At 39.9% G+C, this 26,167-nt stretch overlaps 1 protein-coding gene across 1 annotated transcript in view; it reads right to left on the bottom strand.

The window, feature by feature from the left end:
- Nucleotides 1-614: 614 nt before the first annotated feature.
- Rnls (renalase, FAD dependent amine oxidase) overlaps nt 615-26,167 on the bottom strand; it is a 283,851-nt gene continuing 258,298 nt past the window's right edge. The window contains exon 7 of the mRNA XM_052187095.1: nt 615-1,102. Coding sequence (XP_052043055.1) covers nt 950-1,102 — 153 coding nt within the window. The 3' untranslated portion in view covers nt 615-949. The remainder of the gene's footprint in view (nt 1,103-26,167) is intronic.

Below are 26,167 nucleotides of genomic sequence, written 5' to 3'. Positions count from 1 at the left end.
TTTTCAAATTAACAACACATAGCTTGCTTGGAAATCTGAGGTTCAATTTCTCTCAAGCCAGCAATGATAGGACCAACTACTAAAGTATATGGATGACATGCCAAACTGCTAAGTTAGCAAATATCGAGGGATTTGAAATGCATCTATTTTCTGTTTGGGAGAATTTTTGTTGAACAACAGAAAATTCATTATCTATGGCATAGTCCAAGTGCTATAGCGGACAGCACCAGCTTCAGGGGACCTGGTGTTAAAGACTGATAGACGTCCCCTCAGTTTCTATAGATTGATAGTCTTCACCTCAGTGTCTATAGATTGATAGTTTTCCCCTCGGTTTCTACCCAACTTTTATTTCACATATGAAGACTGGAATTTGGTATAAGGGTAAAAAACATTGTGTGACTTGGAAAAGGAAGATGATTCATATCATGTCTGACAACCTACAGGAGTTCCTTTGTGGGTCAGGCAGTTCTTCAAACTGCAGTCTGTGTGACTTACTACCCAGAGCTCTAGAAAGTAAACAAGAAACAGAAATTATTCCATGTTTTGGAAGAATCTTGCAGTTCAATAATACACGTGAGAGTATAAAACAAGTTTTGGAAGTGATTGTTATTTATTCAGAACTGAAGTTTTCAAAAGGATAACAAAGCTTCCCCATGGATGAGAACTGGTTTAGTATAATTCTGGGGCTAGGATTTGTGACTTATAAGCACCATTTAATCCAATAAGGATTAGTAATGAAAAGTCAGAAAAGTGAGGGAGAAATACAGTCTAAGAAATTGTTTTACTATGGATGGTAACATTGTTTTTATATTTCACATTAAAAATTACTGTAAGTGAAGACATTTTCCAAAGTAATTTCTCTTCACAGAATGGAAAATAGAACAATTAATAACAGAGGATTGCGAAAATGAAAATCCTAAAGTAAAGGTAGGAAACAAAAACAGAGACACTAAATATAACGCTTTAAAACTTTCATGACACTTAGGGCAGAGGCAACACAGCCATCAAAGTTGGAGTGAGTAAATCCATCCCCCCCACACACCAGGAAAGGCTTGAGATGAAGAGTCATCTGGCCAGGTCTGTTCTCCACTGAGTCTGTAACCTGAAAAAGCAAAAATAAAGAAAATAAAAAGATTGGCATTAACATTCAGCCATGGTCGGTTCCTCCAAAAACTGGGCACCTTACTTCCAGAAGATCCTGCTATACCACTCCTGGGCATATACCCAGAATACTCCCCACCATGTAATAAGGATACATGTTCTACTATGTTCATAGCAGCCCTATTTGTAATTGCCAGATGCTGGAAAGAACCCAGGTATCCCTCAACAGAAGAGTGGATGCAAAAAATGTGGTATATCTACACAATGGAGTACTATTCAGCCATTAGAAACAATGAATTCATGAAATTCTTAGGCAAATGGATGGAGCTAGAGAATATCATACTAAGTGAGGTAACCCAGACTCAAAAGGTGAATCATGGTATGCACTCACTAATAAGTGGATATTAACCTAGAAAACTGGAATACCCAAAACATAATCCACACATCAAATGAGGTACAAGAAGAAAGGAGGAGTGGCCCCTGGTTCTGGAAAGACTCAGTGAAACAGTATTCAGCAAAACCAGAATGGGGAAGTGGGAAGGGGTGGGTGGGAGGACAGGGGAAGAGAAGGGGGCTTGCGGGACTTTCGGGGAGTGGGGGGGCTAGAAAAGGGGAAATCATTTGAAATGTAAATAAATTATATCGAATAATAAAAAAAAAAAACATTCAGCCATGGTAATGCCCACCAGGCTTTTGATACCTGAAGAAATTAAAATTTTATGTGTGGAAAAACCCAGAATATCCCAAAGGTCCCCACTTGTCAAAATATTTGCAAATATTTTAATTATCAAATAACTGGAAATGCACTGATTTTCTAGATTTGTAGATGCTATGGTTTGGATGCTTATCTACCATTTCCAAATTCATATATGCACTCCTATGCTGAATAGTTTTATGTCAACTTGACACAAGCTAAAGTCATCTGAGAGGAGAAAACCTAATTAATCTGGGCTCATATGACAGAGATCCGGGATAAGGGAGGTACCCAAGAATCAATAATGGTGACCTTAGTTGTGACTCACAGCTTTGGGGATATGGAATCTGATGAGGCCACCTCCCATAGCCAGGCAGGAACACCAGTAGAGCTATAGGGAAATGAATCCACCTATAAAACTTTTGGCCAAAATTTATCTTGTGTACAAGAAATACAAGGATTGAAGATGGATGACAGACCAAGGGAATGGCCAACCAACAACCTATCGAACTTGAGACCTAACCCACAGGCAAGCACCAATCCTTGATACTATTAATGATTCTCTGTTATGCTTGCACACAGAAGTCTAGCATGGCTTTGCTCTGAGAGGCTCCACCCAGTAGCTGACTCAGGCAGATGCAGACACTCACAGCCAAACAGTGGAAGCTTGGAGACTCTTACAGAAGAATAGGGGGAAGGATTGTGGTCACTGAAGGGGATCGGAACTTCACAGGAAGACCAACGAAGTTACTTAACTGAGACCCTTGGGGCTTTCACAGACTGAACCACCAACCAAAGAGCATACATGGGCTTGACCTAAGCCTCCATGCTCATATGTAGCAAATGTGCGGCTTGACCTTTGTGTCGGTCCTGAATGACTGGAGTGGGGGCTATCTCAAAAGCCGTTGCCTGTCTGTAGGATATGTTCTTCTAGCTGGACTGCTTTGTCTGGCCTCAGTGGGAAAGGATAGGCCTAGCCCCACAAGGTGGGGGGAGATATCCAGGGGAACCCCAGATTCTTAGAAGAAAAGGGGATGGGGGCAAGGATTATGGAAGGGTGGGCACGACTGGGAAGCAGGCAGTGAGTGGGATATAAAGTGAATGAGTAACAACAAACAAACAAAAAAGGAATAACTTGGGGCCCACAGAGACTGAACAGACAAACAGAGCATGTATGGTATGGACCTAGACCCTTAGCACACATATAAAAGTTGTGCAGATCGGTCTTCATGGGGGACTTCTAAGAGCAGAAGCAGGGCTATATCTGACTCTGTTGCCTGCCTTGCTTTGCCACAATAGGAGAAGATGCACCTAGTTCTACTGAAAGTTGGCCTGCCAAGGTAGGTTGAAATTCATGGGAGGACTCACTTTTCTGAAGAGAAAGAGAGGACTGGAGGATGGGGAAAGGGGTGTGAAGAGGGAGGGACTGGGAGAAGAGAAGGGAGGGAAAGATGAGGTAGGGATATAAAGTAAATAAAAAAATATATCACCACCACCACCACCACCACCAAAAAGCCATATTATGTTGGAAAAAAAGAGGAAAAATCCTTCATAAGAGCAAGCTTTAGGCAAGTCTGAAGGACATCTTCTTATTTTGTGATGGATGGGGGAGAGCCAAGCCCATGGTGGGTTGTGAAATCCCTGGGCTGCTGTCCAGGGTTCTACAAAAGTTATGAGAAACAGTAAGTCAGTAGACAGTACTCCTCTGTGGCCTCAGCATTAGTTCCTGCCTCCAGGTTCCTGCCCTGCTTGAGTTCTTGTCCTGACTTCCTTCTGTGATAAATGGTGATATGAAAGTGTAAGCCAAATAAATCCTTTCCTTCCCAACTTGCTTTATGGTCACAGTGTGTCAAAGAGCAATCGTAATAATAGTTAGATAACTCCTAACCACGACGGTAATGGTATTTGAGGAAAGGACCTTTTAGAATGTGAAAGGTTCAGTGTAAGATCAGTGCTCTTATGTAGGCCCAGCCACACTTGTTGACAGCTTCTAACATGGGACTAAAATCACCAACTATGAAGAAAGCAGGACCTCACCAGACACTGAATCTGCCATAGCTTTGGCCTTGGATATTCCACTCTCCAGGGCTGTGAGAAACACGCTTCTTTTGCACATATGCCCCCCCCCCAACTCCTAGTCTGTTACAATGTTAAGGAAGCTAAACAGAGCAAGACACCCCTACCTTTCCCCCTTCTTTGCTTATGTACTTTCTGAGCACTGTTCACAGGTGTCTTCTCTCAGCATTTGGGGGTTGAATTTTAAAATATCACATCCCTGTCTTAGACCAGAGGGCGACCTTCTGTTTACTGAGCACCTCCTACTTGTTGAAGGGTTGTTGAGCATTTGTAGGCTGCATTGCACAGGCGGAGTAATATAGAGCTACCAATCCATGTAGGAGACTATAGGAGTCTGATGGATGCATGGCTTTGGCTTTGGCAATCAAGGTTATTCAAAGGTTATTCAAAGAACAGCATATGTAAATGCTGTTGGTCTCTCTCTCTCTCTCTCTCTCTTTCTCTCTCTCTCTCTCTCTCTCTCTCTCTCTCTCTGTGTGTGTGTGTGAACGCATAATGTAGGGGTAGGATAGTATATAGGAAGGGACATGGCAGAGAGGACAGATAGAAGGGATACAGACTTTCAAATATTAAAAATATAGTAACTGTAATGCAAAAGTACACATTGAATATGTAAAATTTACTACTTGGAGAAAAAAAAGCTGAAGTTAGAGATTTATTTTTTTTAATTGCAATTAGACTTTTATTATAGTTACAATAAAAAAAAAACCCAAAACAACAAACGAACAAAACACAACAAAACCATCTTCACAAAAATAATTGGGAAAAAAAATACTACTTCAGAGCTAATTCCTACAGTGAAGGAAGTTTGCCAACATAACTTGAGTTTTGGGACTAAAGTGATAGCTAATTCTTTAGAGCTAGTGTTTATGGCTTCAAGGAAGAAACACCAGGCTTGCTGGGTCATTTGTATAGATATTACAAGTACATTGCTGTTTTTTGACATCATTTATCATGTCTAACTTCTGGTTTCTAAAATAAGATAATTCAAAAGTGTACTCTGTCCCAGATTTATTTTGTTTTTATAAGGTCAATAATATTTGAAATGATGGAGGTGGAGGCTATTTCCAGGAAGAAGTATCCACAGGATCAGTTGTGTGATGCCATTGAGCCTTCACAGATAAGAGAATAAGCAGGAGCTAAATTTAGTTGGAAACTGAGATGGTTGGCTACTGAGGGATGCCAATCTCCATAGAATACCAGCAAAGACAGGCTTCTGACCATGGGAACTCCTTCAGCCGCCATGGCATAGCCTTTTCACATAAAGCGTCACACGGTGGCTCTCTCTATCCATTGACTTTATGGAGGGTACTGCAGCAGAGGCTAGAAGAATTTTTGTGTCCTCTAACATCAGGAAAAGAATAAACACATATGACTCACATTTTTTTTTTGGACTATGGTGTAGCTATTTTATATTCTAGAGTGAGGTAGTATATACCCTTAGAATTTATTTTGGGTGTGTGCATCTGTGTGCGTATGTAAAGTGTTAATGTGGTTATCTACATGTGGAGGCAAGAGATTAACAACTTCTCAACTTCTCTCCTTTTAGATAAGGTCTTTCCCTGCTGAATCCTGCTTGGCCATTTGGAAGGGATATGATACAGTTCCTGTACCTGGAGTAGAGAAAACAGGGTGTGGGCCTCCAGGAGTGCGGATGGTTGTTAGGTGTAAGCCTTGTTTGTATATTTTACTTTATATTCCTTCAGGGGAATGTCCTCTCTGCCAAGGTTAATGACTCCATTCAATTCAGAGACAGCAGGAGTCCAGGAGGTGGGGTGTGTGTCTAATGTCCTTAGCCAAAAGGTAAAAGCTATGACCTTCAGGACAGTCCTTAAGGCAGTGGGAAAGAACTCCGAAAAAACAGGAGTTTAAGAACATATAATTTCTTAATCATGTAAAATACAATGATGCAATATGAATTATATGACGGGCTTCATGGACCTAAAAGAACAGAGGCAGCTATAATATGAGCCAACTTGTCAGAAAGGTATTTAAGGAGATAATGAGATTTAGGGAGTGGTGAACTCAGAGCTGGATCCCATCCAGCTAGCTTATTGTCTATGCTTTCAAAGACAGGTGGATCTCTGAATTTATTTCTGTGTTTAAAAAAAAATGTAGCCAACCACAGAGTACACATGGAGGGACCCATTGCTCCAACCACATGGGTAGTAGAGGATGGCCTGGTTGGACATCAATGAAAGGAGACCTTGGACCTGTAAAGGCTCATTGCCCCAGGGTAGAAGAAGGCCAGGTCAGGGAAGTGGGAGTGGAAGGTTAGTTGCAGGGGGAGGGGGCATGGGATAGGAGGTTTTTGGAGGGAAATGAGGAAAGGGGACAGCATTTGAAATGTAAATAAAGAAAACATGTAATAAAAAACAAAAGAAAAAATGTACTTGCAGTCTTTTTCTAAATATCAAAGGGTCATAAAATGCTATTTCAAGAGATAAAGGGGAACCTGGGTAAACAATTGAATTGATATGTAAATAGAAGACTGGGCTTTGTTCTGCAAGAGCTGAGATATCTAAAGCCCTAATTTGAGTAGAACAAAAGGCTGTCTGTGCATACCCAACTTCAAGTCATTCTTTTTGCCTGTCCTAAACACTCTTTCCTCAGAACCCCTCTGGCAGCTGAGGCTGGTTCTTGGCATTTCCCTAAACTCACAAATATGACTAGGCTGGGTGATCCGGGAGCTCTAGGATCCCCAATGTCCACCCATTCAACACAAGCATCACAGGACGGTCTCTCTGCTCCTGGCTTCTTATTTGTGTGCTGGTGAAGTCAATTACCACCCTCATGTTTGTATAGCAAAAGTACTTAGCAATTAAACTATCTAGTCATCCCTTGGAATCTTTTAGAAGAGTGGTTCTCAACCTTCCTATGAGAGACCCCCAACTCAATGTTTTTAGATCTCTAAGCAACTAGCCCATCACAGAGTAACTTGTTTTTCTGCTTTCAGCTTGAGAAAGATAGCCCACCCTGTTCTAGTTCCAATGTTTAACTATACAATGTCCCAAGGACATTTGCTCCAGATAATCTCTAACCTTCCTTACTTCCTCATTCTGTACTTCCCCATTCTGTGCGTGTTTTGTCCTCCACCCCTTGCGTTGAGAATTGTGTCCTCCAACCCTGTCTTGTGATTTTTCCCCTTTAAATACCTGACTTCAGTTGCACAGGGTCCACAGTCCTCTAACCCTGCGTGGTGTACTGCTGTGGAAACCAGAATTCTGATATAAAGAAATCCTCATGCTATTGCATTGAGACCATTTCTCGAGAGTGATTTGGGTGTCGCCTTACGAGGTGTGGGGTGCTGGGGCACCCTCGGTTTTTGGGGGTCTTACACCTAATGCTGTGACCCTTAATACAGTTCCTTATGGAACTGTATGGTGACCTCTAACCACAGAGTTATCTTCATTACTACTTCATCACTGTAATTTTGTTACTGTTATGAATAATAATATAAATATCTGATACGTGGATGGTCTGAGGTGACCCCTATGAAAGGGTAGTACAACCTCCAAAGGGGTTGTGACCAATAGGTCACAAACGCTTTGTGGAGACACCCTCAGTACAGGAGATTGAGTCTACGTCTACAGGCTTCTTCTGCACCCTGGGCAAGGGTTCCACCACAAAGCTCCTCCTTGCCCTTCTGTTTGCTTTAGCAAGAGATAAAGACCTTGAGAGCCCCTTGTTACCCATACATAAACACAATGCCGACAGCCTCATATTCATACTTTTCTGTAGAAACCTTTTGAGATAAAGTCCTTTGCTACTTAGGAAGCAAAGTAGCACATATTAGAGACAGAGAAGCACAGACTTGAGTATACAACTAGAGCTTTCAACTTCCTGCTTAGGTAGAATTTTAATAAATTGGATTATTTGATTTGTCAGTGAAGCATTAGGGAAGGAAGGAAACTTCTAAGGTCTTAGATATTCAGGTGGCAACATTTTCAAAATGTTTCAAGTCTGAAAGTAAGCAAATCATAGTTTGTTTGGAAACAGAATATATGGTAAAGAGAGCACTGGCAGGACCTAAGACCAGCCTGGGGTAAGCTCTCTGTTATGATGTCTCTCCATTATGGGAAGGCTTGGGAGTTTTCATTTTACTCTGCAGGTGGATTTAAATCACTTAGAAAAAATACCTTGCCTTTTCTGCTTTGAACTTATACATCTGATTCACCTACTTTTATAATATTACATTAGCCGTCCCAAGGAGGCACAAGTCCTTTCTGGACAGCTGTGACACACTGGAGCAGAGAAACCTGAATTTCCACAGGGTTGTTTTAGCCCTGACAGATATTTTAAATACAACTGTTGAGATGTGGTTCCTGGCTATGGCTGGAAGTGTAGCCAAAGGCTGTATTATTGTGGGAGACTGTGGTTTTACAATGGCGAGATCCTCTCTTGCCAGGCTCGTTGCTTCCTTCATATGGCTGAAGACACTTGCCAGCACGCACCCATGCTTTCATATTTTCCTTGCTGGGTAATTGCAGAATGGTTGATTCCACTTTCATGAAAGGGGCTGATTTCATCCAAACTGCTGGCTGGCTAATCAGTGGCCCACTTTTCCAGCCATGTGATCTGGCAACAGGCATTTACTATTCAGTAATTAAATTATACGGCACCGACAGATCACCAGCTCTCAAGTGAGCAGAACACTTTCCTTAAAGCCCCCTTTTGCTTATCATTTGTAAGTCTAAGAAAGCATAGGTTCATTATAGAAATGGCAACCACAAGGTATTAAGACCAACACAAGTGGGGGTTTTATGAGTGTCTATTCTTCATAGACTCACATCTATGTGGATATGGATCAGTGTTATCTTGTATGTGAATTTTCTGGATGCGTACCTTTTAACTATTTAAAATGTTTTGTTTTAAAAATTACACTAGCATACTGGGCTTTGTCAACCTGACACAAACTGAGACACACCTGGGAAGAAGCAATTTTCATTGAGAAAAAGTTCCCATAAGATAAGACTGTAGGGAAGTCCTTGGGGGTATTTTCTTGCTCTGTGATTGATGTGGGAGGGCGTAGCACATTTGGATGAGACCCTTGGGATAGATAATGAAGCAGGCTGGGCAAGCAGAAAAGCAGTGCTGCCCCATGGCTTCTCCTGTTCTTTCCTGCTTGAGTTCCTGCCCTGATTTCCCTCAGCTACCGACTATTACCTGGAAGTATATGACGAAATAAATGAAATCCTTTTCTTTCAAAGTTGCTTTTAGTCATAGTGTTTTAGCAAACCAACACACACACACACACACACACACACAAAACTTTAATTATAACTGTAAATACATCTTTTGCAAACATAAAAAGTTAATAAATATACTTGAATAAGTCATTCTCAAGACTCACTTATATTCGGGTTTGACTCAACTGACTCCACAGAGCTGTTGACATCTGAAGATCACGTTCTCCCCACCACCCCCGACAATCCATCCTTCCTCACTGTCTAGAGCAGTGGTTCTCAGCCTGTATGTCATGATCCCTTTACAGATGAGCAAATGAATCTTTCACAAGGGTGGCCTAAGACCATCAGACAACTCAGATATTTACATTTATAACAGTAGCAAAATTATGGTTATGAAGTAGTAATGAAAATAATTTTATGATGGGGGGTTCACCACAACATGAAGAACTGTACTAATGGGTTGCAGCTTTAGCAAGGTTGAGAAGCACTGATCTAGAGCATGGGAAACACTATTTTCTCATGAGAGTGTATTGTTGAGTATACTAAGATTTTCCTTTGAGCCACTGATGTCTCCTTTGCAAGTTCAGATCATACATAATAGAAAAAGAGTATAAATGGAGTTTCTTTTCAGTGAAACAAAAGTACCCAGGCAGCAGCCAGACTGCTTAAATAATTTAATCATTTGTGGTTCAGGGACTGCCCACTTTAATGAGAAAATAACCAGCTTCACATGTATGCAAACTGTCTTCCGACTGTCTCCTTGCTCCTCAGTGGTATCTTATAATGGGTAAAATAAGGCAAATATGAAATAGATCAGGAGAGGAGATAAAGTAAATGCATAAGAAGTAGCAACTGTCCACAAATACAAAGATAATAAAGGAGAGGAAGGACCCTTAAGGCAGGGCCTGTCTTGCACCTCACTGTCTGAACTTTAATGCATTCAGCCACACTGGTTCAAGTTCTTCATTTTCTCAGCCTATCTAAATGAGCAGCACCATGCAGAACTGACAGGAATACCTGCTGATCTCTTCACTTACAAAGGTAAATACCCTAAATCCAGAACCAGGTCTGGTTTTCTTCTAGACCATTCATCTTGAAAGACAAGTTTCTCCAACTGTCACAGTGTTTCAGGGGTGTGTGGCATGTACAGGAACTTCAGACAGGCACCAGGAATCAATTGTGGCACTCTTTCCCACTGAGCCCAGAGTGGCTCTAACACCTTTGTCTCAGTGCTCTTGGCAGCTGCTAGCAGCTGATTGGAGCTGGCAGTGGTTAGGAACCCTATACATCAACCATACCTCAGACGACTGCTGAGCAAACATGGAAGCAGAAATGTGGGAATGAATCACTTGCTTCCCTCCCCACTTCTTTCTTCTCACTAAAGTTAGGATAGTCTCACACTTTTCCTTTCTCCAAATTAGAGAGATTTTAATGTGAAGAAAAAAATACTGTAGCAGAGTCACTTTCTCATGTTAGAAGCTCAATTATAGTTCCTTCTAAAATCCTCTAAACTCCCCTACAGACTACCACCCTCCCATAGAATGTCATTCCAGAGCTCTGATTGCACACAGAAAGAAAGCTTTGTCTGCTGGCGTAGTTCTACAGAAGCACATATTATGAAGATCAGAAATTGTGGGCAAAATAGAGTTGGAAATGATGACTCCTAACCTATGGTGCTAACAGAATATGAGTATCACTGGAAAGCCATTAGCAGCTCCACTGTCCCAGCCTCTGCTTTTAGCTGCAGTGATTCATTCTCTGCAGTCAAAGCCTTGGACTTTGTGATGCAGGTCCTGGAAGGTAGCTCTTTCTAAAAAAGATGGTTTTGATATAAATTTAAAAAATGTGATGGAGGATGTAAATTTTTTTCATCAGTCCACCATGTTGGTGCAGAGGAAGTGTATTTGTGGTTTCATCATCTGTGTTGCACCTTTGTTGAACTACCCAGTATGGTGGAAATACCCACAGTTCTTGACCATTGAAAAAAATTATTGCTTATATTTTTGGTTGTGGGCCTAGCCTTTAATGGCTAAAGAAGTTTGGAATACCCATAATATAACTCACAGACCATATGAAATTCAAGAAGAAAGAAGATCTCACCAAAATGTGGATATGACAGTCCTACTCAGTAGGAGGAAGAGAATAATTTCTGGGAAGTAGAGGGAGAGAGGGATATGGGAGGGAGAGAAGAGGGGGAGGGAAAGGAGGGGCATTTCAGATATGGGAGGAGATGGGTAAAAAGTACAGAGGGTAAGGAATTTGAAAGAAGGTGTGTAGCAGTAGGGGAGGGGAATCTGGGGATAGTCATTAGAGAGTTCCAGATGCCAGGGACCTAAGAGGTTCCCAGGTCCCAACAGAGATGATATTAGCTGAAATACCCAACAAAGGGGAGATAGAACCAGTAGAGACCATATTCATTGGATAGGCATGGCCCCCAGTTGAGGGATAGGGCCACCCACCAACATCAAAAATATTAATCCAGAATTCCTCCTGTCAAGAGGAAATTCAGGGACAAAAAGTGGAACAGAAAACTGAAGAAAAGGCCATCCAAAGACTGCACCACCTAGGGACCCATCCCATCTACTGACACCAAACCCAAACACTATTGCTGATGCCAAGAAGTGCTTACTGATAGGAGCCTGGTCTAGCTGTTCCCTGAGAGGCTCTGCCAGAGCCTGACCAATGGAGAACTTAGGGTAAGGATTGAAGGAGCTGAAGGGGTTTGCAATCCCATAGGAAGAACAACAGTGCCAACCAACCAGACCCCTCAGAGCTCCCTAGGACCAAACCACCAATCAAAGAATACACAGGGGGTATCCATGGCTCCAGTTGGATATGTAGCAGAGAATGGCCTTATCTGGCATCACTGGGAAGGGAGCCTCTTGGTCCTGTAGAGGCTTGATGACTCAGTGTAGGAGAATGCTAGGCTGTTGAGGCAGGAGTGGAGGGTGGGGGGAAGCACCCTCATAGAGGCAGGGGGAGAGAGGAGGAGATAGGGAGATTGTGGGAAGGGGGATAACATTTGAAATATAAATAAATAAAATAACCAATAAAAAATGAAATGAAAAAAATTACTTGTACCAGAAGACATTTCTGTAGAATTTTCAGGTTATAATACTTCATATTTTCAAAGCTTTATTATTTTTATTTTGAAAAAGCATGTGTCCATTACTTCAAACATAAGCAGCAGATATGAAATCTGTATTGTTCCACCAATATGTTCCTGACAGCACCCAGTAGTCCTCCTCACGCACAAGGGATGTATTCCAAGATACTCCCTGGATATCTAGGATAACATGGGGTAAAGATGAGTTCTTCCCACCACTTATGGTTTTCCTTCCTTAATTAACTCACCATGGGTAACTGAAGACAAAAAATATTCCAGAAGCAAACAATTCATACATCTAATGTGGCATGCTGCTCTGAGTAGCTCGACGGGATACCATGCACCCTCTCATCTGTCCGGAATGTGGGTCACCTCTAAGTCCAATGTACCCATGTTTACAAGGGTAATTTTTATGTGAATTAGCACTACTTGCCTCATGGCAGTTCTTCATGTAAATTTTGTTACTTTAGTTGTCTTCTTTTACTATTATTTATTGTTAATATTCTACTGTGTCTGTTATTAAAAAAAACCCAACACTAGTACATAGTTACAGAATAAAACTGTATATACATATGACAAATTATTTTCAATTTCAGACATTCATTGGGGGTCTTGGCAAAAACCTTTCATAGATAATAGAGGGAATATAGGATGAGCTAATTCATATAAAAATTAACCTTCTAAGAGATTGGATTCTTATATTACATTTATATTTAAATTCACCATCCTTATATTACACACCCGTGCATCACTTTGGTTCTTTTGGGCACACATGAGTCTTGATAGCACAGATGTCTACACTCTCTCTCACTTGTGATTTCAATAGTAATACCATATCTTTAAAAAAGAACCTTGATTCATTCTAGTGGACCTATTGATGGTGCTCTTAAATTTTATCTGAGTCCAGGAACTCCTGTTGTCTTCTAGTAAGATTCACTTGCCTGAAATGACTGACTATTAATAGCCTTGCCTTCAATTTCCCCTGTGTGTGAGGTTATTAGCCATACTGGTAATCATACAAAGCTATGAAGGCTGGCTGGATAGAATTGTTTCCACAGTCCTTGACTTCTCTAGCATGAGGCTATGATATCAGAGTGAGTGGTCATAATGGCCCATGTTTGAAAGGCTTCTTCCTCAGCCTATGGTGGGGCAATTATTTCTAGATGGGTCTGTAGGAGGAAGTTGGCTCACCAGGCATGTTTGAACTTGGGTCTTTCTTGTGCTGCTCAGTTGCTCTAAGGTGAGGAGTTTACATCGTGCATGTCTGTCTTAGTTTAAAGACTAAGTCTCTGTGAAGAGACACCATGGCCACTGCAATTCTTATAAAGAAAACAGTCTAACTGGGCTGGCTTTCAGTTTCAGAAGTTTAGTCCTTTATCATCATAGTAGGAAGCATGGCAGAATGCAGGCAGACATGGTGCTGGAGAAGAAGCTGAGAGTTCTACAAATTGATCTGAAGGCAGCTGAAGGAGACTGTTTCACATTGGGTGTCACTTGAGTATATATGATCTCAAAGCTCACCTCCTCAGTGTCACACTTTCTCCAACCAGGCCCCAATTCCTAACAATGCCATTTCCTATGGCCAAGCATTCAAGCACGTGAGTTTATGGGAGCCATTCCTATTCAAACCAACACAATGATGGTCCTACCATGAAATACAGTCTTTTCCAGATGACCATGGACTGAGGTTTCTTAAATCATAAGACAAAATAAGTATTCTCCCTACAAAGCTTATTTTCTCAGGTATTTTTGCCATAGATCTGCAAAGCTAACTAACAGTATAAGTAAATATGTCTGTTGGAGTGTAAACACATTCACCCTAATTTCAAAAGCTGGAGAACTTAATTGTATACACTATTATGACCACACTGTAGGCACACTTCAGTGAAGTCAAAGATTTTACACAGTGTTATTGAGGGTGCACACACAATAAAAGCTTCTTGGAAAGTTATGGGAATTAGAGAGTAAAGAGATCACTTTTTTCTGGGTGACTTAGGCAGTCAATACTCATACCTTCAAAAATTCCTTCTTAAAAAATTCTCTATATGCTTATGTGTTTGTATTACACTAGCAACAATATGAACATGGAGCATAGCAAGTCTATCTCTGTTTATCACTATATCATTAAGAAAAGAGATAAAATTATCCATCAACCACAAATTTAATAATATAGAAAAGTAACCCAGAACTGGAAATAATGACAAATTGGGGCATTCCCTATACATTTTTGTCCATTTAAAAATCTATTTCTGTGAATGATTTACATCTGACTACTGACTTTTAAGAATCCCAGTGCCATCTCCTCTCATGCTGTAGAAGTTAATATTCATAAAGAGTTTTTATCAGCACACAGGCACCTTCTCTTGGAGAAGGTGAATTTTAATTGGGCCATCTGTGTTCTGTTCTTCAGCTCATCTTTCCTCCGGTCTTCTCATCTTTCTAATGTTCTATTATATTTAATGGTGACTGTATAAGCCCATTTCTTTGTTACACTTTAGAGAACATTTTACTTGTATTATGGATGCTTGGCCACAAAGTTCTGTGTCTAGTATGACAGAGAACTGCTATAAAATTACCACTGACTATGATATGTCCTCAGTGTGGGAGAAAATGGTGTGGTTTGGTCAATTCTCAGTGGGGCTGTTCACTTTATTGGTATTTATCTATACCATTTTAATAAACCATTGGGCAGATGTGGAATGAATGCACCACAAATCAATGATATTATCTATGTAGTAGTAGTTTCAGTAATCGCAAACTGCAAAGGACATACTTTGCTGACCTTGTGAGTTTGATTGCTGAGGTCTACACTGGGTCTCTTTTAAAGTTCTGAAAGTACTGGAGCAGCCCCTTTGGGTAAACTGTATTCAGAAGGAATGTACAATAAAGAACAACATATGGCTTCCTCCTGCACTGTCTCAGAACACATGACACAACAGTCACAATGCATGTCCCTTTAGAATTTTTAATTTAGTGGAAAATTGCTCAGCCCTTCAGCAACTTTTAGTATATTAACTCATTAATTATTCAAATAGTTGTTTTGTTTCTAGGTGCTGTTGGGCACTATGAAAGGTGGGAAGATACAAAAACCATTTCCCCTTTCCAGGGTGAGTTCAGAGTTTGTTTTTCATCTGAATTTAAACATTCTGAAGCAGTCTCCTAGCAAACCTGATTGCTTGAGCCTGTAGGATGCAGAGAGGCAAAAGCATTTTCAAGTGGTGAATCCAGAGAGAAAATGAAGACTCTTCCCAACTCATCACCCTCCCCTTGTGGGTGATAAATGCCTAATTCTCCACCCAATCAACCCTTCTGCATCCTTTCTCCCATTCTCCAACTATTCTTCTTGATGTACCTGAAGTCTGGCCCTTGACATATCATTCTGGTTCCCATGCATGTTGAGTGAACCCATAAGCCTTTTGTCTGAGATATGAGATTAAGGTAAAAAGGGTCTTGGGGTTCATGAAATGACCTTCTTTCTACTTTTGATAGCACAAAAATAAAAGGGTTCTGTTTGGGCTCTAAAGAGAGACAAAGATGGATATAAAAAGCAGAGGTAGTTTTAAAGACAGCTTAATTGAGAATCAAATTAAATAGGTAAAACCACGGTTGTTATGTAGACCCTGCTGTAACTTTGAAAGTGTCCAGGCACATAACCACGATTATGAAGACTATGAAGAAGATGTCAACCTTTGCACTATATCCCCTCATGCTCCTTTGTAGGTAATTCTGTCCCTATGATCTCTTATCACTGCATTCCTTTACTAGAGAGTCATATAAAACTGTTTCTGTAATTTACTTACATCTTTAATATTTTTCTTTTTATAACTGAGTACTTTTTACATTTATGTATGAACAATACAATTTTACCTATCTCTGGTAATGAATATTTGGGTTATTTCTAGTTTGGGGAAATTATTAATAAAACTGTGATGCTAATTAGAAGATGCTTTTTGTGTGAGCATGATCATTTCTAGATTCATTGGCATACACAGTAAGCACCTATTTAAATTTGCAAGAAGGTGCAACTTGTTTCTAAGGGAAGGTGTGACATCTTGCCTTTATAGTATTGGCATGCCAGAAGAACCAGAGTCCCTTCACATCTGTTTTAGAATTTGCCAGTTTCAGAATTTTTTTATACAGGGCATTTTTTCAGGTGAGTAATAGTCTCTTAATTAAAGTTTTAAACTGCATGCCACTACTAGTCAATGATGTTCAGTATTATGTACATGTGAGCACATGTGTGTATGTGCATGTGTGCATATGTGAATTGCTCATGTGCTTACTTTCTATTTATTCTTCCTTGTATGTGAGAAACAACATAAAACTTACTATTAGGTGCATGCTTTGGAAAACACTAATCCACGTTATTTTTGTAGCATTTTTATTAACATTTTAAAATTATTTTGCATTGTTTAAAACCGTTTTAAATTTAAATATATTTTGATTATATTCTCCCTGTCAAGCCCTTTCTGATCCTCTCTCCTCCATATCCTCCCAATTTTAAGTTATTTCTCAAAAAAGCCAACAAAAACCAATAAACAAACAAAAACCAATACAACAACAGAACCCGCCAAACCAAGAATAAAACAATAAAACAACACCCAAATAAACGAACAATGCAAAAAACATCATCAAACTATAACCAAATAAAATCAGACAAAAGAGTGTGGTGTCCATTGTATGTTGGTCAGCTCTTCCTGAACATGAGGTGTACCCCAGAATGGGTGATATCCCAGGATTGTGTCTATACCTACCCAAAGTAGAGATGCCACAGAAATAGAATCACTGGATACGTAACCTTTGTGATTGACTTCTTCCATTAGCATGGTGCTTTCAAGGCTTTTCCATGAGCTAGCATCTACCAGTAGGTGATCAATTTTTATCTTCGAACTATATTCCAGTGTCTGGATATATCACATTCCATCAGCTGATTAAGTTTGGACTGTTTATATATTTGGCTATTTTGAATACTGTTGCCCAAAATATCTGAAGATATTCAGTTGACTGTTTTGAGAATGACATGATCTTAATTTACCACCTAGCTGTTTTCTTAGGAAGTTGACACATTGCATATTCCTTATACAAAAGCACAGACATTTCATTTCTCCATAGCCTCACAAAGACTCTTATATTAAAAAATTATAGCTATCCTCAACAAAAACCATTGAGGATAATGGTTTTATATAATTAATGTATGCTAATAAATGTATAGCTCTAACGTTGTACTGTCCATCTCACTGTGGTCTTGCTATGCACTTACCTAATGGATAGTGATGTTGAACACATTTTCATGTATTCGCCTGTATTTCCTAGGCATTGTGTTGATTCAAGTCCTTTGTTCATTTTTTAAATTGGGCTTTCCTATCCCTTTTGAGCTGTAGGAGTGAGTTCTTTATATATTCTCCATGCAGATTCTTATTGGGAATGCGACCCATCAATCTTTTCTCTCATTTTGTGTTTTTACTTTCTTTTACAAATTATTATTATTATTGTTTTATTTTATGTTGAGAGTGTTTTGCCTGCATGCATATCTGTGCACTGAATACATGCCTGGCACATGTGGTGGCCAGAAGAGAATGTCAGGTCCCCTAGAACTGGAGTTGTAGATGGTGATGGATATGGGAGAAGGGAACTGAACTCCAGTCCTAAAAGATCAATCAGTGCTCTAGACAGCTAGTGTTTTCATCTGCTAAGCCATCTCTCTAGTCCCCTTTTACTGTCTTGATAATTCTAAAGTAAACAATCATTTGATTTCTGAAATAGTTAAAATTATATTTTTCTTTTATTGTGAGAAAGACAGAGAGAGACAGGCAGACAGAGAGAGAGAGAGAGAGAGAGAGAGAGAGAGAGAGAGAGAGAGAGAGAGAGATCTACAAAACAATTGTCAAATATAAGATCATGAGAATTTACCCCTGTGTAGTTTTCTAGGAATTTGAGGTTGTAGTTTGTGCTTTCTATCTTGTAGAGATTTCAATATTCGGTATAAGCAGAAAGCAGCTTCACTCTCTTGTCTATCTATGTAGGTGTAATTGTTCCAGTGCACATGCTGGTGAGGTTATATTTTTCTCCATTTAATGGACATTGGGACATTGTAGAGATCAGCTGATCACATGTGGGTTTGCTTCAGGACTCTCACTTAATGATGTGCCAGTGATACCCACCCTCACACCAGTCCTACCTTGAGTGGGTAGCTACAGCTTTGTATTAGTTTTGAAACTGTAAACCATGACTCTTCCAATTCAGCTCTTCTTTTAATAGATTATTTTGGGTTATTTACAGAACACTTGAAATTCTCTAAGGAAAAAAATCTTGAATCAGTTTTGTAAATTTAGTATTTATTTTATTTTCAGATATGTGTGTGTGTATGTGTGTGTGTGTGTGTGTGTGTGTGTGACTCTGTGGGTATACACACATAAATTTAGTGCTGGTGGAGTCCAGAGACATTGGATCCCCTGAAGTTGGAATTACAGGTGGTCGTGAGCTACCCGACTATGGGCCTCTGTGAAAGCACCACCCACTCTTCACCTCTGAACCATCCTTCTAGCCTCTTGAATTGAGTTTTCATTTCTGCACCGGCAACCAGGAACTGGATACAGATAGCAGTGGGTTTGAACATCACTTTGGGTCGTACCACCTCTTACACATACCATCTTTCAATTCATAGCACCTCTTGGCTCATTTAGGTCATTGTTCCTTTCTTTCAACAATATAGTTCTTATGTAAGTCTTCCATGGTTAAATGCAAATATCTTCTTCAGTGTCATGTTTTTCAAATCTTTTGCCCACTTTTAAGCAACTGAACCATTTGTATTTTTTTAAAGTTAATGATTTGTGAGAATTCCCTTTACATTTGGGATAGTAAACATTTATCAGATATGTCCTTTCCTAACATTTTATTTTATTTTTGCAGTTATCTTTTTATTCTCTTTATGGTGCCTTTCAAATGTATTGGTTTTAGTATTGGTAGATTTACCATTTTATTTTTTACCAATTTACCATTTTATTTTTTAATAATTTGTGCTTTTTCTATTTTATCTAAAAATGCTTATGAAACCCAAGATCATACATATCTTCTCCTATGTTTTCAGTTAAAAAATTATAGCTTAAGGTTATATGTTTAGGTTTCTGGTCCATTTTCAGCTCATACATGAGGGGATGTAATACAGGCTCTGCGTCTAAAGTGTACCAGTTTCTGTTTCACTGTTTAGTAGTTATGCCATTAGAGGCACAGTGTGTATCAGAAACTAGAGCTTCCTCATTTAAATCACAGATAATATTTACTTCTGGATATCAGCACTGATGCGAGCATCTGATGGGAACAGTACATGAGGAATGTCTAGAATCAGAGTACAAATGCTGACACTAGGAAAGAATGTGATAACAATTTATCACTAGTGGGGAAAAACTAGAACTCAAAAGCCACCAGCAGTTAAAGAGGATAGAAAAGGACTAGCTTTTAAGTAGGGCATGTTTGAATTCCAAGTTTGCTTCCTAGAACCATACTTGTCCTGGAGTTTTGCAATCCTTAACTCACTTTCCTATTGAATCGATGAGAAGCTAAGACTTCTTAGAGCCAGAAAGGAGGGGGTCAATTATAAACAGTGCTCTGTGATTTACACCAAGTAAGGGACTAAAAAAATGGGAAAGGGAGAGGAAAATGGAGGGTAGGAGGAGGAAGAAAGAAAGAGAGAGAGAGAGAGAGAGAGAGAGAGAGAGAGAGAGAGAGAGGAGCATTAGATTATCATGGTACCAAGAAGTCCAACCACAGAGGATGGCAAGGGGAGGGAGGCGTAAGGAACTGGAGAACTGAAATGGAGCCTCTGCTGCAGTCTTCTGACTGTGGCAGAATGTCGGAGAGCATGGCTGTAGCCCTGTCCGAGGACAGGGCAGGCACAGTCATGGCAACCCAGAGTGCTAGATTCAGCGTTTCTCTACAATCCTGTCCCATATTCTAGTCACATCCTGCTTTTCTGCGAAACAAAACTACCAACTGCTCCTCCAGTGTACCTTCAACTGGGAAGGCGTGTGCAGCTGTAGAACCCTGCTACTCTCATGGTCTTTTCCTGTCTAAGTTCCACGTCTTGGAATACTCCACTAAAATTCTGTTTTTTTATATACACCTTTTTAAATTAGATATTTTCTTTATTTACATTTCAAATGTTATCCCCTTTCCACATTTCCCCTCCGAAAACCCCTTATACCATCCCTCCTCCCCCTGCGCACTAACCCACCCACTCCTGTTTCCCTGACCTGGCATTCCCCTACACTGGAGCAACAAGCTTTCACAGGTCCATGGGCCTCTCCTCTCACTGATGTCCGATCAGGCCACCCTCTGCTACCCATGCGGCTAGAGCCATGGGTCCCTCCATGTGTACTCTTTGGTTGGTAGTTAAATCCTTGGGAGTTCTGGGGATACTGGTTGGTTCATATTGTTATTCCTCCTATGGGGCTGCAAACCCCTTCAGCTCCTTGGGTCCTTTCTCTAGCTCTCCATTGGGGGACTCTGTGCTCAGTCCAATGGTTGGCTGAAAGAAGCTGTTTCTTATAGTTTCTTCTGCAAGTTGGCTCTGTACTTCCAAATAGCACTTTGCATATCTTTTGTGTCATACTGTACTTCACTGTGACTCTTTCGGACTGACTATATAGAAACTCTCAGTGAAGGATGAAAGATGCTTCAGAATCCTGTATGATGACTGAAACACAGTTAGACCTCAAGAAATATGTATTGAATGAAAACATAGATTTATATTACCAATTTCCAATGTAGTATAAATAGATGTTATTAACTTGTTAGTTTTATAGCATAACACTGACACTTAGTCTAAATAGATCACATAGACATCATTTTCAAGAAATACTGCTGGAATAGAACCTACTTCTAGTGTGTCCACACCCATGGAATAGCAACTACCATCCAGTATTAACATTGGTTCAGATGAATATGTATATATGTAATATATGAAATTTTGTTATTAGACATTTAAACATTTCCTATGAAGTATTACCATTTAAAATAATTTAGTAATTTTGAGTAAGTGTGATAATCGCCAGTGACAGGGTGAGTCCCAGCAGTGTTAGAGAAAAAAAATGATTTCATTAAATGTATGTGTGTTCAAGTATTTAATAGTTCATATATTATGGAATTTTGTGAAGAGATATTTAACTGAATAAAGTTAAATTAAACTGTGACTGTACATTCCTAAATCAAAGATGAGATGTCTCAGAGTGATATTATAGCATGCTTCATTGAAGGAACTGAAGTAAGTAGCCAGCTACATGGAAGATGATTCAGTGGAATGTGTGAGAATGATGCTTGCCAGCCTTCCTGTTGTTGCTAGATTGACTCATGCCACAGTTCATATCGTCCAGTAAGCAATAAAATAAAATAAAATAAAATAAAATAAAATAAAATAAAATAAAATAAAATAAAATAAAATAAAATAAAATAAAATAATAATCTATTAAGAGAAGATGTATAAAGCAAGAATGGTTTGTGGCCATAATTTTATGCTAGGCAATGTTGGTTCAGAGCACAGACGTGTTAAATTATCAAACACCAAAAAAAAAAAAAAAAAAAAATACAGGCTAGTTTTAGGAGAATGGCAAAAACCAGGGAAGTTTTCAAGCTTCAACAAAAATTACAAGGTGACAAAGACAGCCGTCTACTGTTATCACATGTCCTAGTCTGATGCTGTCCAATAGTTCCTTATAGGCTGTCTTAGTCAGGGTTTCTATTCCTGCACAAACATCATGACCAAGAAGCAAGTTGGGGAGGAGAGGGTTTATTCAGCTTACATCTTCCACACTGCTGCTGTTCATCACCAAAGGAAGTCAGGACTGGAACTCAAGCAGGTCAGGAAGCAGGAGCTGATGCAGAGGCCATGGAGGGATGTTTCTTACTGGCTTGCTTCCCTTGACTTTCTCATCTTGCTCTCTTATAGAACCCAAGATTACCAACCCAGAGATGGTACCACCCACGATGGGTCCTGCCCCCTTGATCACTAATTGAGAAAATGCTTTACAGCTGGATCTCATGGAGGCATTTCCTCAAGGGAGGCTCCTTTCTCTGTGATAACTCCAGCTTGTGTCAAGTTGACACACAAAAGCAGCCAGTACATAGGCCCTGGCAAAATGTCAAAGTCCCTGCCACCAAATCAGTTCTGAAACATCCCAGTTTGGAACTACTTATGTATACGAAACTAGAAGAGAGACATTTTCAAAAGCAAAGAGAATTAAGTAAATGAAGGAAAGAGTGGGGCGTGCTGAGAGGCGGTGAAGAGGCACTGGCAGTGGCTACACTCCTACAGCTCTCTGTTTCGCCTCCTCCTATCCTTACTGCCATGGTCAATGGTGATGGAGAAGTTGCTCTGTGCAGTGTGTGCACTGCGTGTTTCATGGAGTTCTCGGTGTTCACTGTCATAACTCAATGGGGTAGGTTTCCCTATTGTTTTGCTCTTTGACCAACGTCTTTTGACCAACCTTTGACCAATGTCACTCTGACTTCAGAGTTTCAAGACCATAACTGTAGCACATTATTACAAATGTAGACATCATAAAGCACAAGTGTAGAAGAAAAGTCACAATGCAAGTGACAAGATAATGAAGAGAATGTGATTTTATTATGGAGATAAAAATGTATTATACTTTGATAAATAAAACTGACATAGCTTGTTTAAATCACTTATGCTAGAAAGCCATGTATTTAAATCTGTGATATGCATTAGCCAGTATTTTTCAGGGGTCACAGACTTAAATTGCTTTCAGAGCTAGCTTATGAGTTACCTTAAAAGAGCTATAGCTTTTACTTTAAAAATTATTAAAATTAGCCGGGGGGGGGGGGGGTAGTGGTGCACGCCTGTAATCCCAGCACTCTGGGAGGCAGAAGCAGGCAGATTTCTGAGTTCAAGGCCAGCCTGGTTTACAGAGTGAGTTCCAGGACAGCCAGGGCTATACAGAGAAACCCTGTCTCAAAAAAAAAAACCAAATCCAAAAAACCAAAAAAATATTAAAATTGTAAAGTTCACAATCTACTTCATTAAAAAGATCAAATGACTTTTGTGGTTTCTAAAATAGTAATTGCAATGTCTAATTTCAGAGACTAGATCCAACAGCTGATAGGGTGAATATGTGACATGCTTAGAACATAGACTGGATCTTAAATGTCCTCCAAAGACCCGTGTGTTAAAGGACTGAGCCTCAGAATGGTCTTGTTGGGAAGTAGCAGACACTTTAAGATGAGAGGTCATGAGGTGACCAGAGATGTGTTGTTGGAGAGGACTGTGAGTCCCCAGCACCTCCTCTCTCTTTTGTGCTCTCTTGGATTGAGTGGTTATGTTCTGACACATTCTCCTGCCATAACATGATGCTCACCCTGAATCTGAAACAGTAAAACTAATCAATCTTGCACTGGACTCTTCACAGCTGTAAAAGTTAACCTTTTCTCTTTTTAAGTTGATTTTGTGTGGTATCTTGTTCTAGACATGAAAAGATGATATAAAGAAAGGTCCAGTCTATTTGAAAAGTGGATGTGGCTTGTCTAGGTAACTCACTACTCTGAAGAAGAAAAAAAAAAATAGTCCTTATGAGATGGTACCACCTTGCATCTCAACTTACTAAAAAGAAGAAATTGAAGATAACAAAAAATGCATAAAAAGTAAAAGAATAAACATCACTTGCTTTTTGCCAGTTTATTCTTGAAATTCAGTACAATCACCTACCAGAACTTATCCTCATGAGAGGATAAAAGTACTTCTGTGAACTCAGACTTAGCCTTCCAAATAAAAATCTGTATGGAATATTCTAGCATTGCATCAGTCCGGATTTCCTCTTTTCTCTTGTACTCCTACTTATAAGAGTGTTCTATAGAAATAGGTAAACAGTTCGTTGTCTCAGGAGACAAAAGGCCAGTGTCAAAAGTGAGGAACATTAATGAAAGGGTGAGGAGAAGAGAAAAGAAGAGATGCGCCTACATGTTTGGGATATTTCTGTGAAGGACTGAGTCAAGGGTACAGAGAGAAAAATCCAAGTGCTCTTGGACAAGTGGTATCTTGGTTAGGATTTCTATTGCTGAGATGAAACACCATGACCAAAAAAGTAAGTTGGGGAGGAAAGAGTTTATTTTTTTTGCCTTTCCAAATTTTAGTCCATCATTGAAGGAAGCCAGGACTGTAACTCAAGCAAGAACTTGGAGGCAGGAGCTGATGCAGAAGCCATGAGGGTAGGAGGAGGTACTGTTTACTGGGTTCCTCCCCATGGACTGCTTAGCCAGATTTCTTATACACGCCAGGACTTTGTGCCCACTTTGCCTTCTCCATGCTAGGGTTTTTGTCTGGCTTGAATTTGTTCAGGTCCTGTGTATGCTGTCATAGTCTCTGAGATTTCATATGTGCATCAGCCCATTAGTGTCTGGAAAGTGTTTCATGTCATTATCCATCTATCTGCTCTGTCACTTACAATCTTTCTGCCTCCTCTTCTGTATGGATACTCAAGCCATGAGGAGAAGAGTCTGATACAGACAATTCATTTAGGATTTAGTGTTCCGTGCATATTGTCTAGTTGTGGCTGTCTGTGGTCATTCCCATCCGCTGCAAGAAGGTAGGTCTCTTATGAGGGTTGAGTGGAACACTGAACTGTGTGTGTAGCAGTATATTATTAGAAGTGGTTTTGTTGCTGTATTCCTTTAGGAGAACAATAATAGTAGGTTTTAACTTAGAGCCTATGACCTATTTAGTCTCAGGTCCTTGGTCTCATGTAATAGTGTCAGGTGTGGGTTTCCTCTCATGGAGTAGGCCTCAAGTTCAATTTTAAAATGTGGTTGGTTACTTCTGAAACATTTGTGCCTTTATTGCTCCAGTGTATCTGGCAGGCAGGTCACTTTTGTAGGCCCAAAACTGGGAGCTATCGATGATTACTTTTGTCTTCTGACAGCTTGCAGACTACCATCCAGGACCACGACTGCTAATGGGTAGAGGTAAAGATTCCAGGTGGGCATCCACTCCATTTTGTATGTGTATGTGTGTGTGTGTTTAATGACACAGCTAAGTGGTATATTCAGAAATATAGCCTTACTTTCATATTGTGAAAGATAGCCAATTATATTGGCAATAGTTTGTAATATTTGGGAAGTCTATGGGACCCTTTTGGCTAACAACTCAACAGGATGTAGCCCCTTTCTGGTATCAGAGATTTCACTTGGTAGCATGTGATATCTAGTTAAGTGTATTGGCTATTTTATAGAAACATCATTTAGATTCCTTTCATATGATGTTAGCCAGTTGTCTTCATTTTCCTGAGAATGCCATGATTTTTCTTTAGAATAAACAAAATTACATTGGGTATATGTGTTAAATTTTTGTTATTCATTCATCTGCTAATAAACATCTATGCTGGTTCTTTCTCTTTCATCAGTTATGAATAGTTCATCGGTGATCATGGTTGCAGGAGCATTTCTGCAGTATTTTGTCATGGAGTCCTTCAGGTGTGGAATGGCTTCTGTTCCCCCTTTTCTGAGGTGCTGCCACACTGCCTTCCATAGTGGTTGTAGCAGCCTGCATTCCCGAGCAGTGTGTGAGAAAGGACTCATTTTCTCCACATTCTCACCAGGACTTGTTTGTTTCTTTAAGGACAGCCATTTTGACTCAGGCCAAGCCATCTCCAAGCAGTTTTAATGTGTATTATTCCCTAGATGGCTTAAGGAGGTTAAAAACACGTTTTCAAATACTTATCAGCCATCTGCATTTCTTTTGCGGAGAACTGTCTGCTCAGTTAAGATGTTCATTTATTGATTGGTGTCTAATTTTTGAGGTTCTTTGAACATTACAGATATTAGCCTCCTGTCAGATGTATAGAAAAAAAGCTACTTTCTCCATCCTGTCTGTTGTCTCTCCAGTCTGCTGGCGTTCTCTAGTCTGTGCAGAGGAGGCAGGGAACATGCCTTTAATGTACCACCAATGCCTTACCACTTGGGAGGCAGAGGCAGGCAGGTCTCTGAGTTCAAGGCCAG

Source organism: Apodemus sylvaticus, chromosome 1, assembly GCF_947179515.1.
Source record: "Apodemus sylvaticus chromosome 1, mApoSyl1.1, whole genome shotgun sequence".
Classification (NCBI taxonomy): Eukaryota; Metazoa; Chordata; class Mammalia; order Rodentia; family Muridae; genus Apodemus; species Apodemus sylvaticus.
This window is presented reverse-complemented; position numbering and strand designations above follow the sequence as displayed.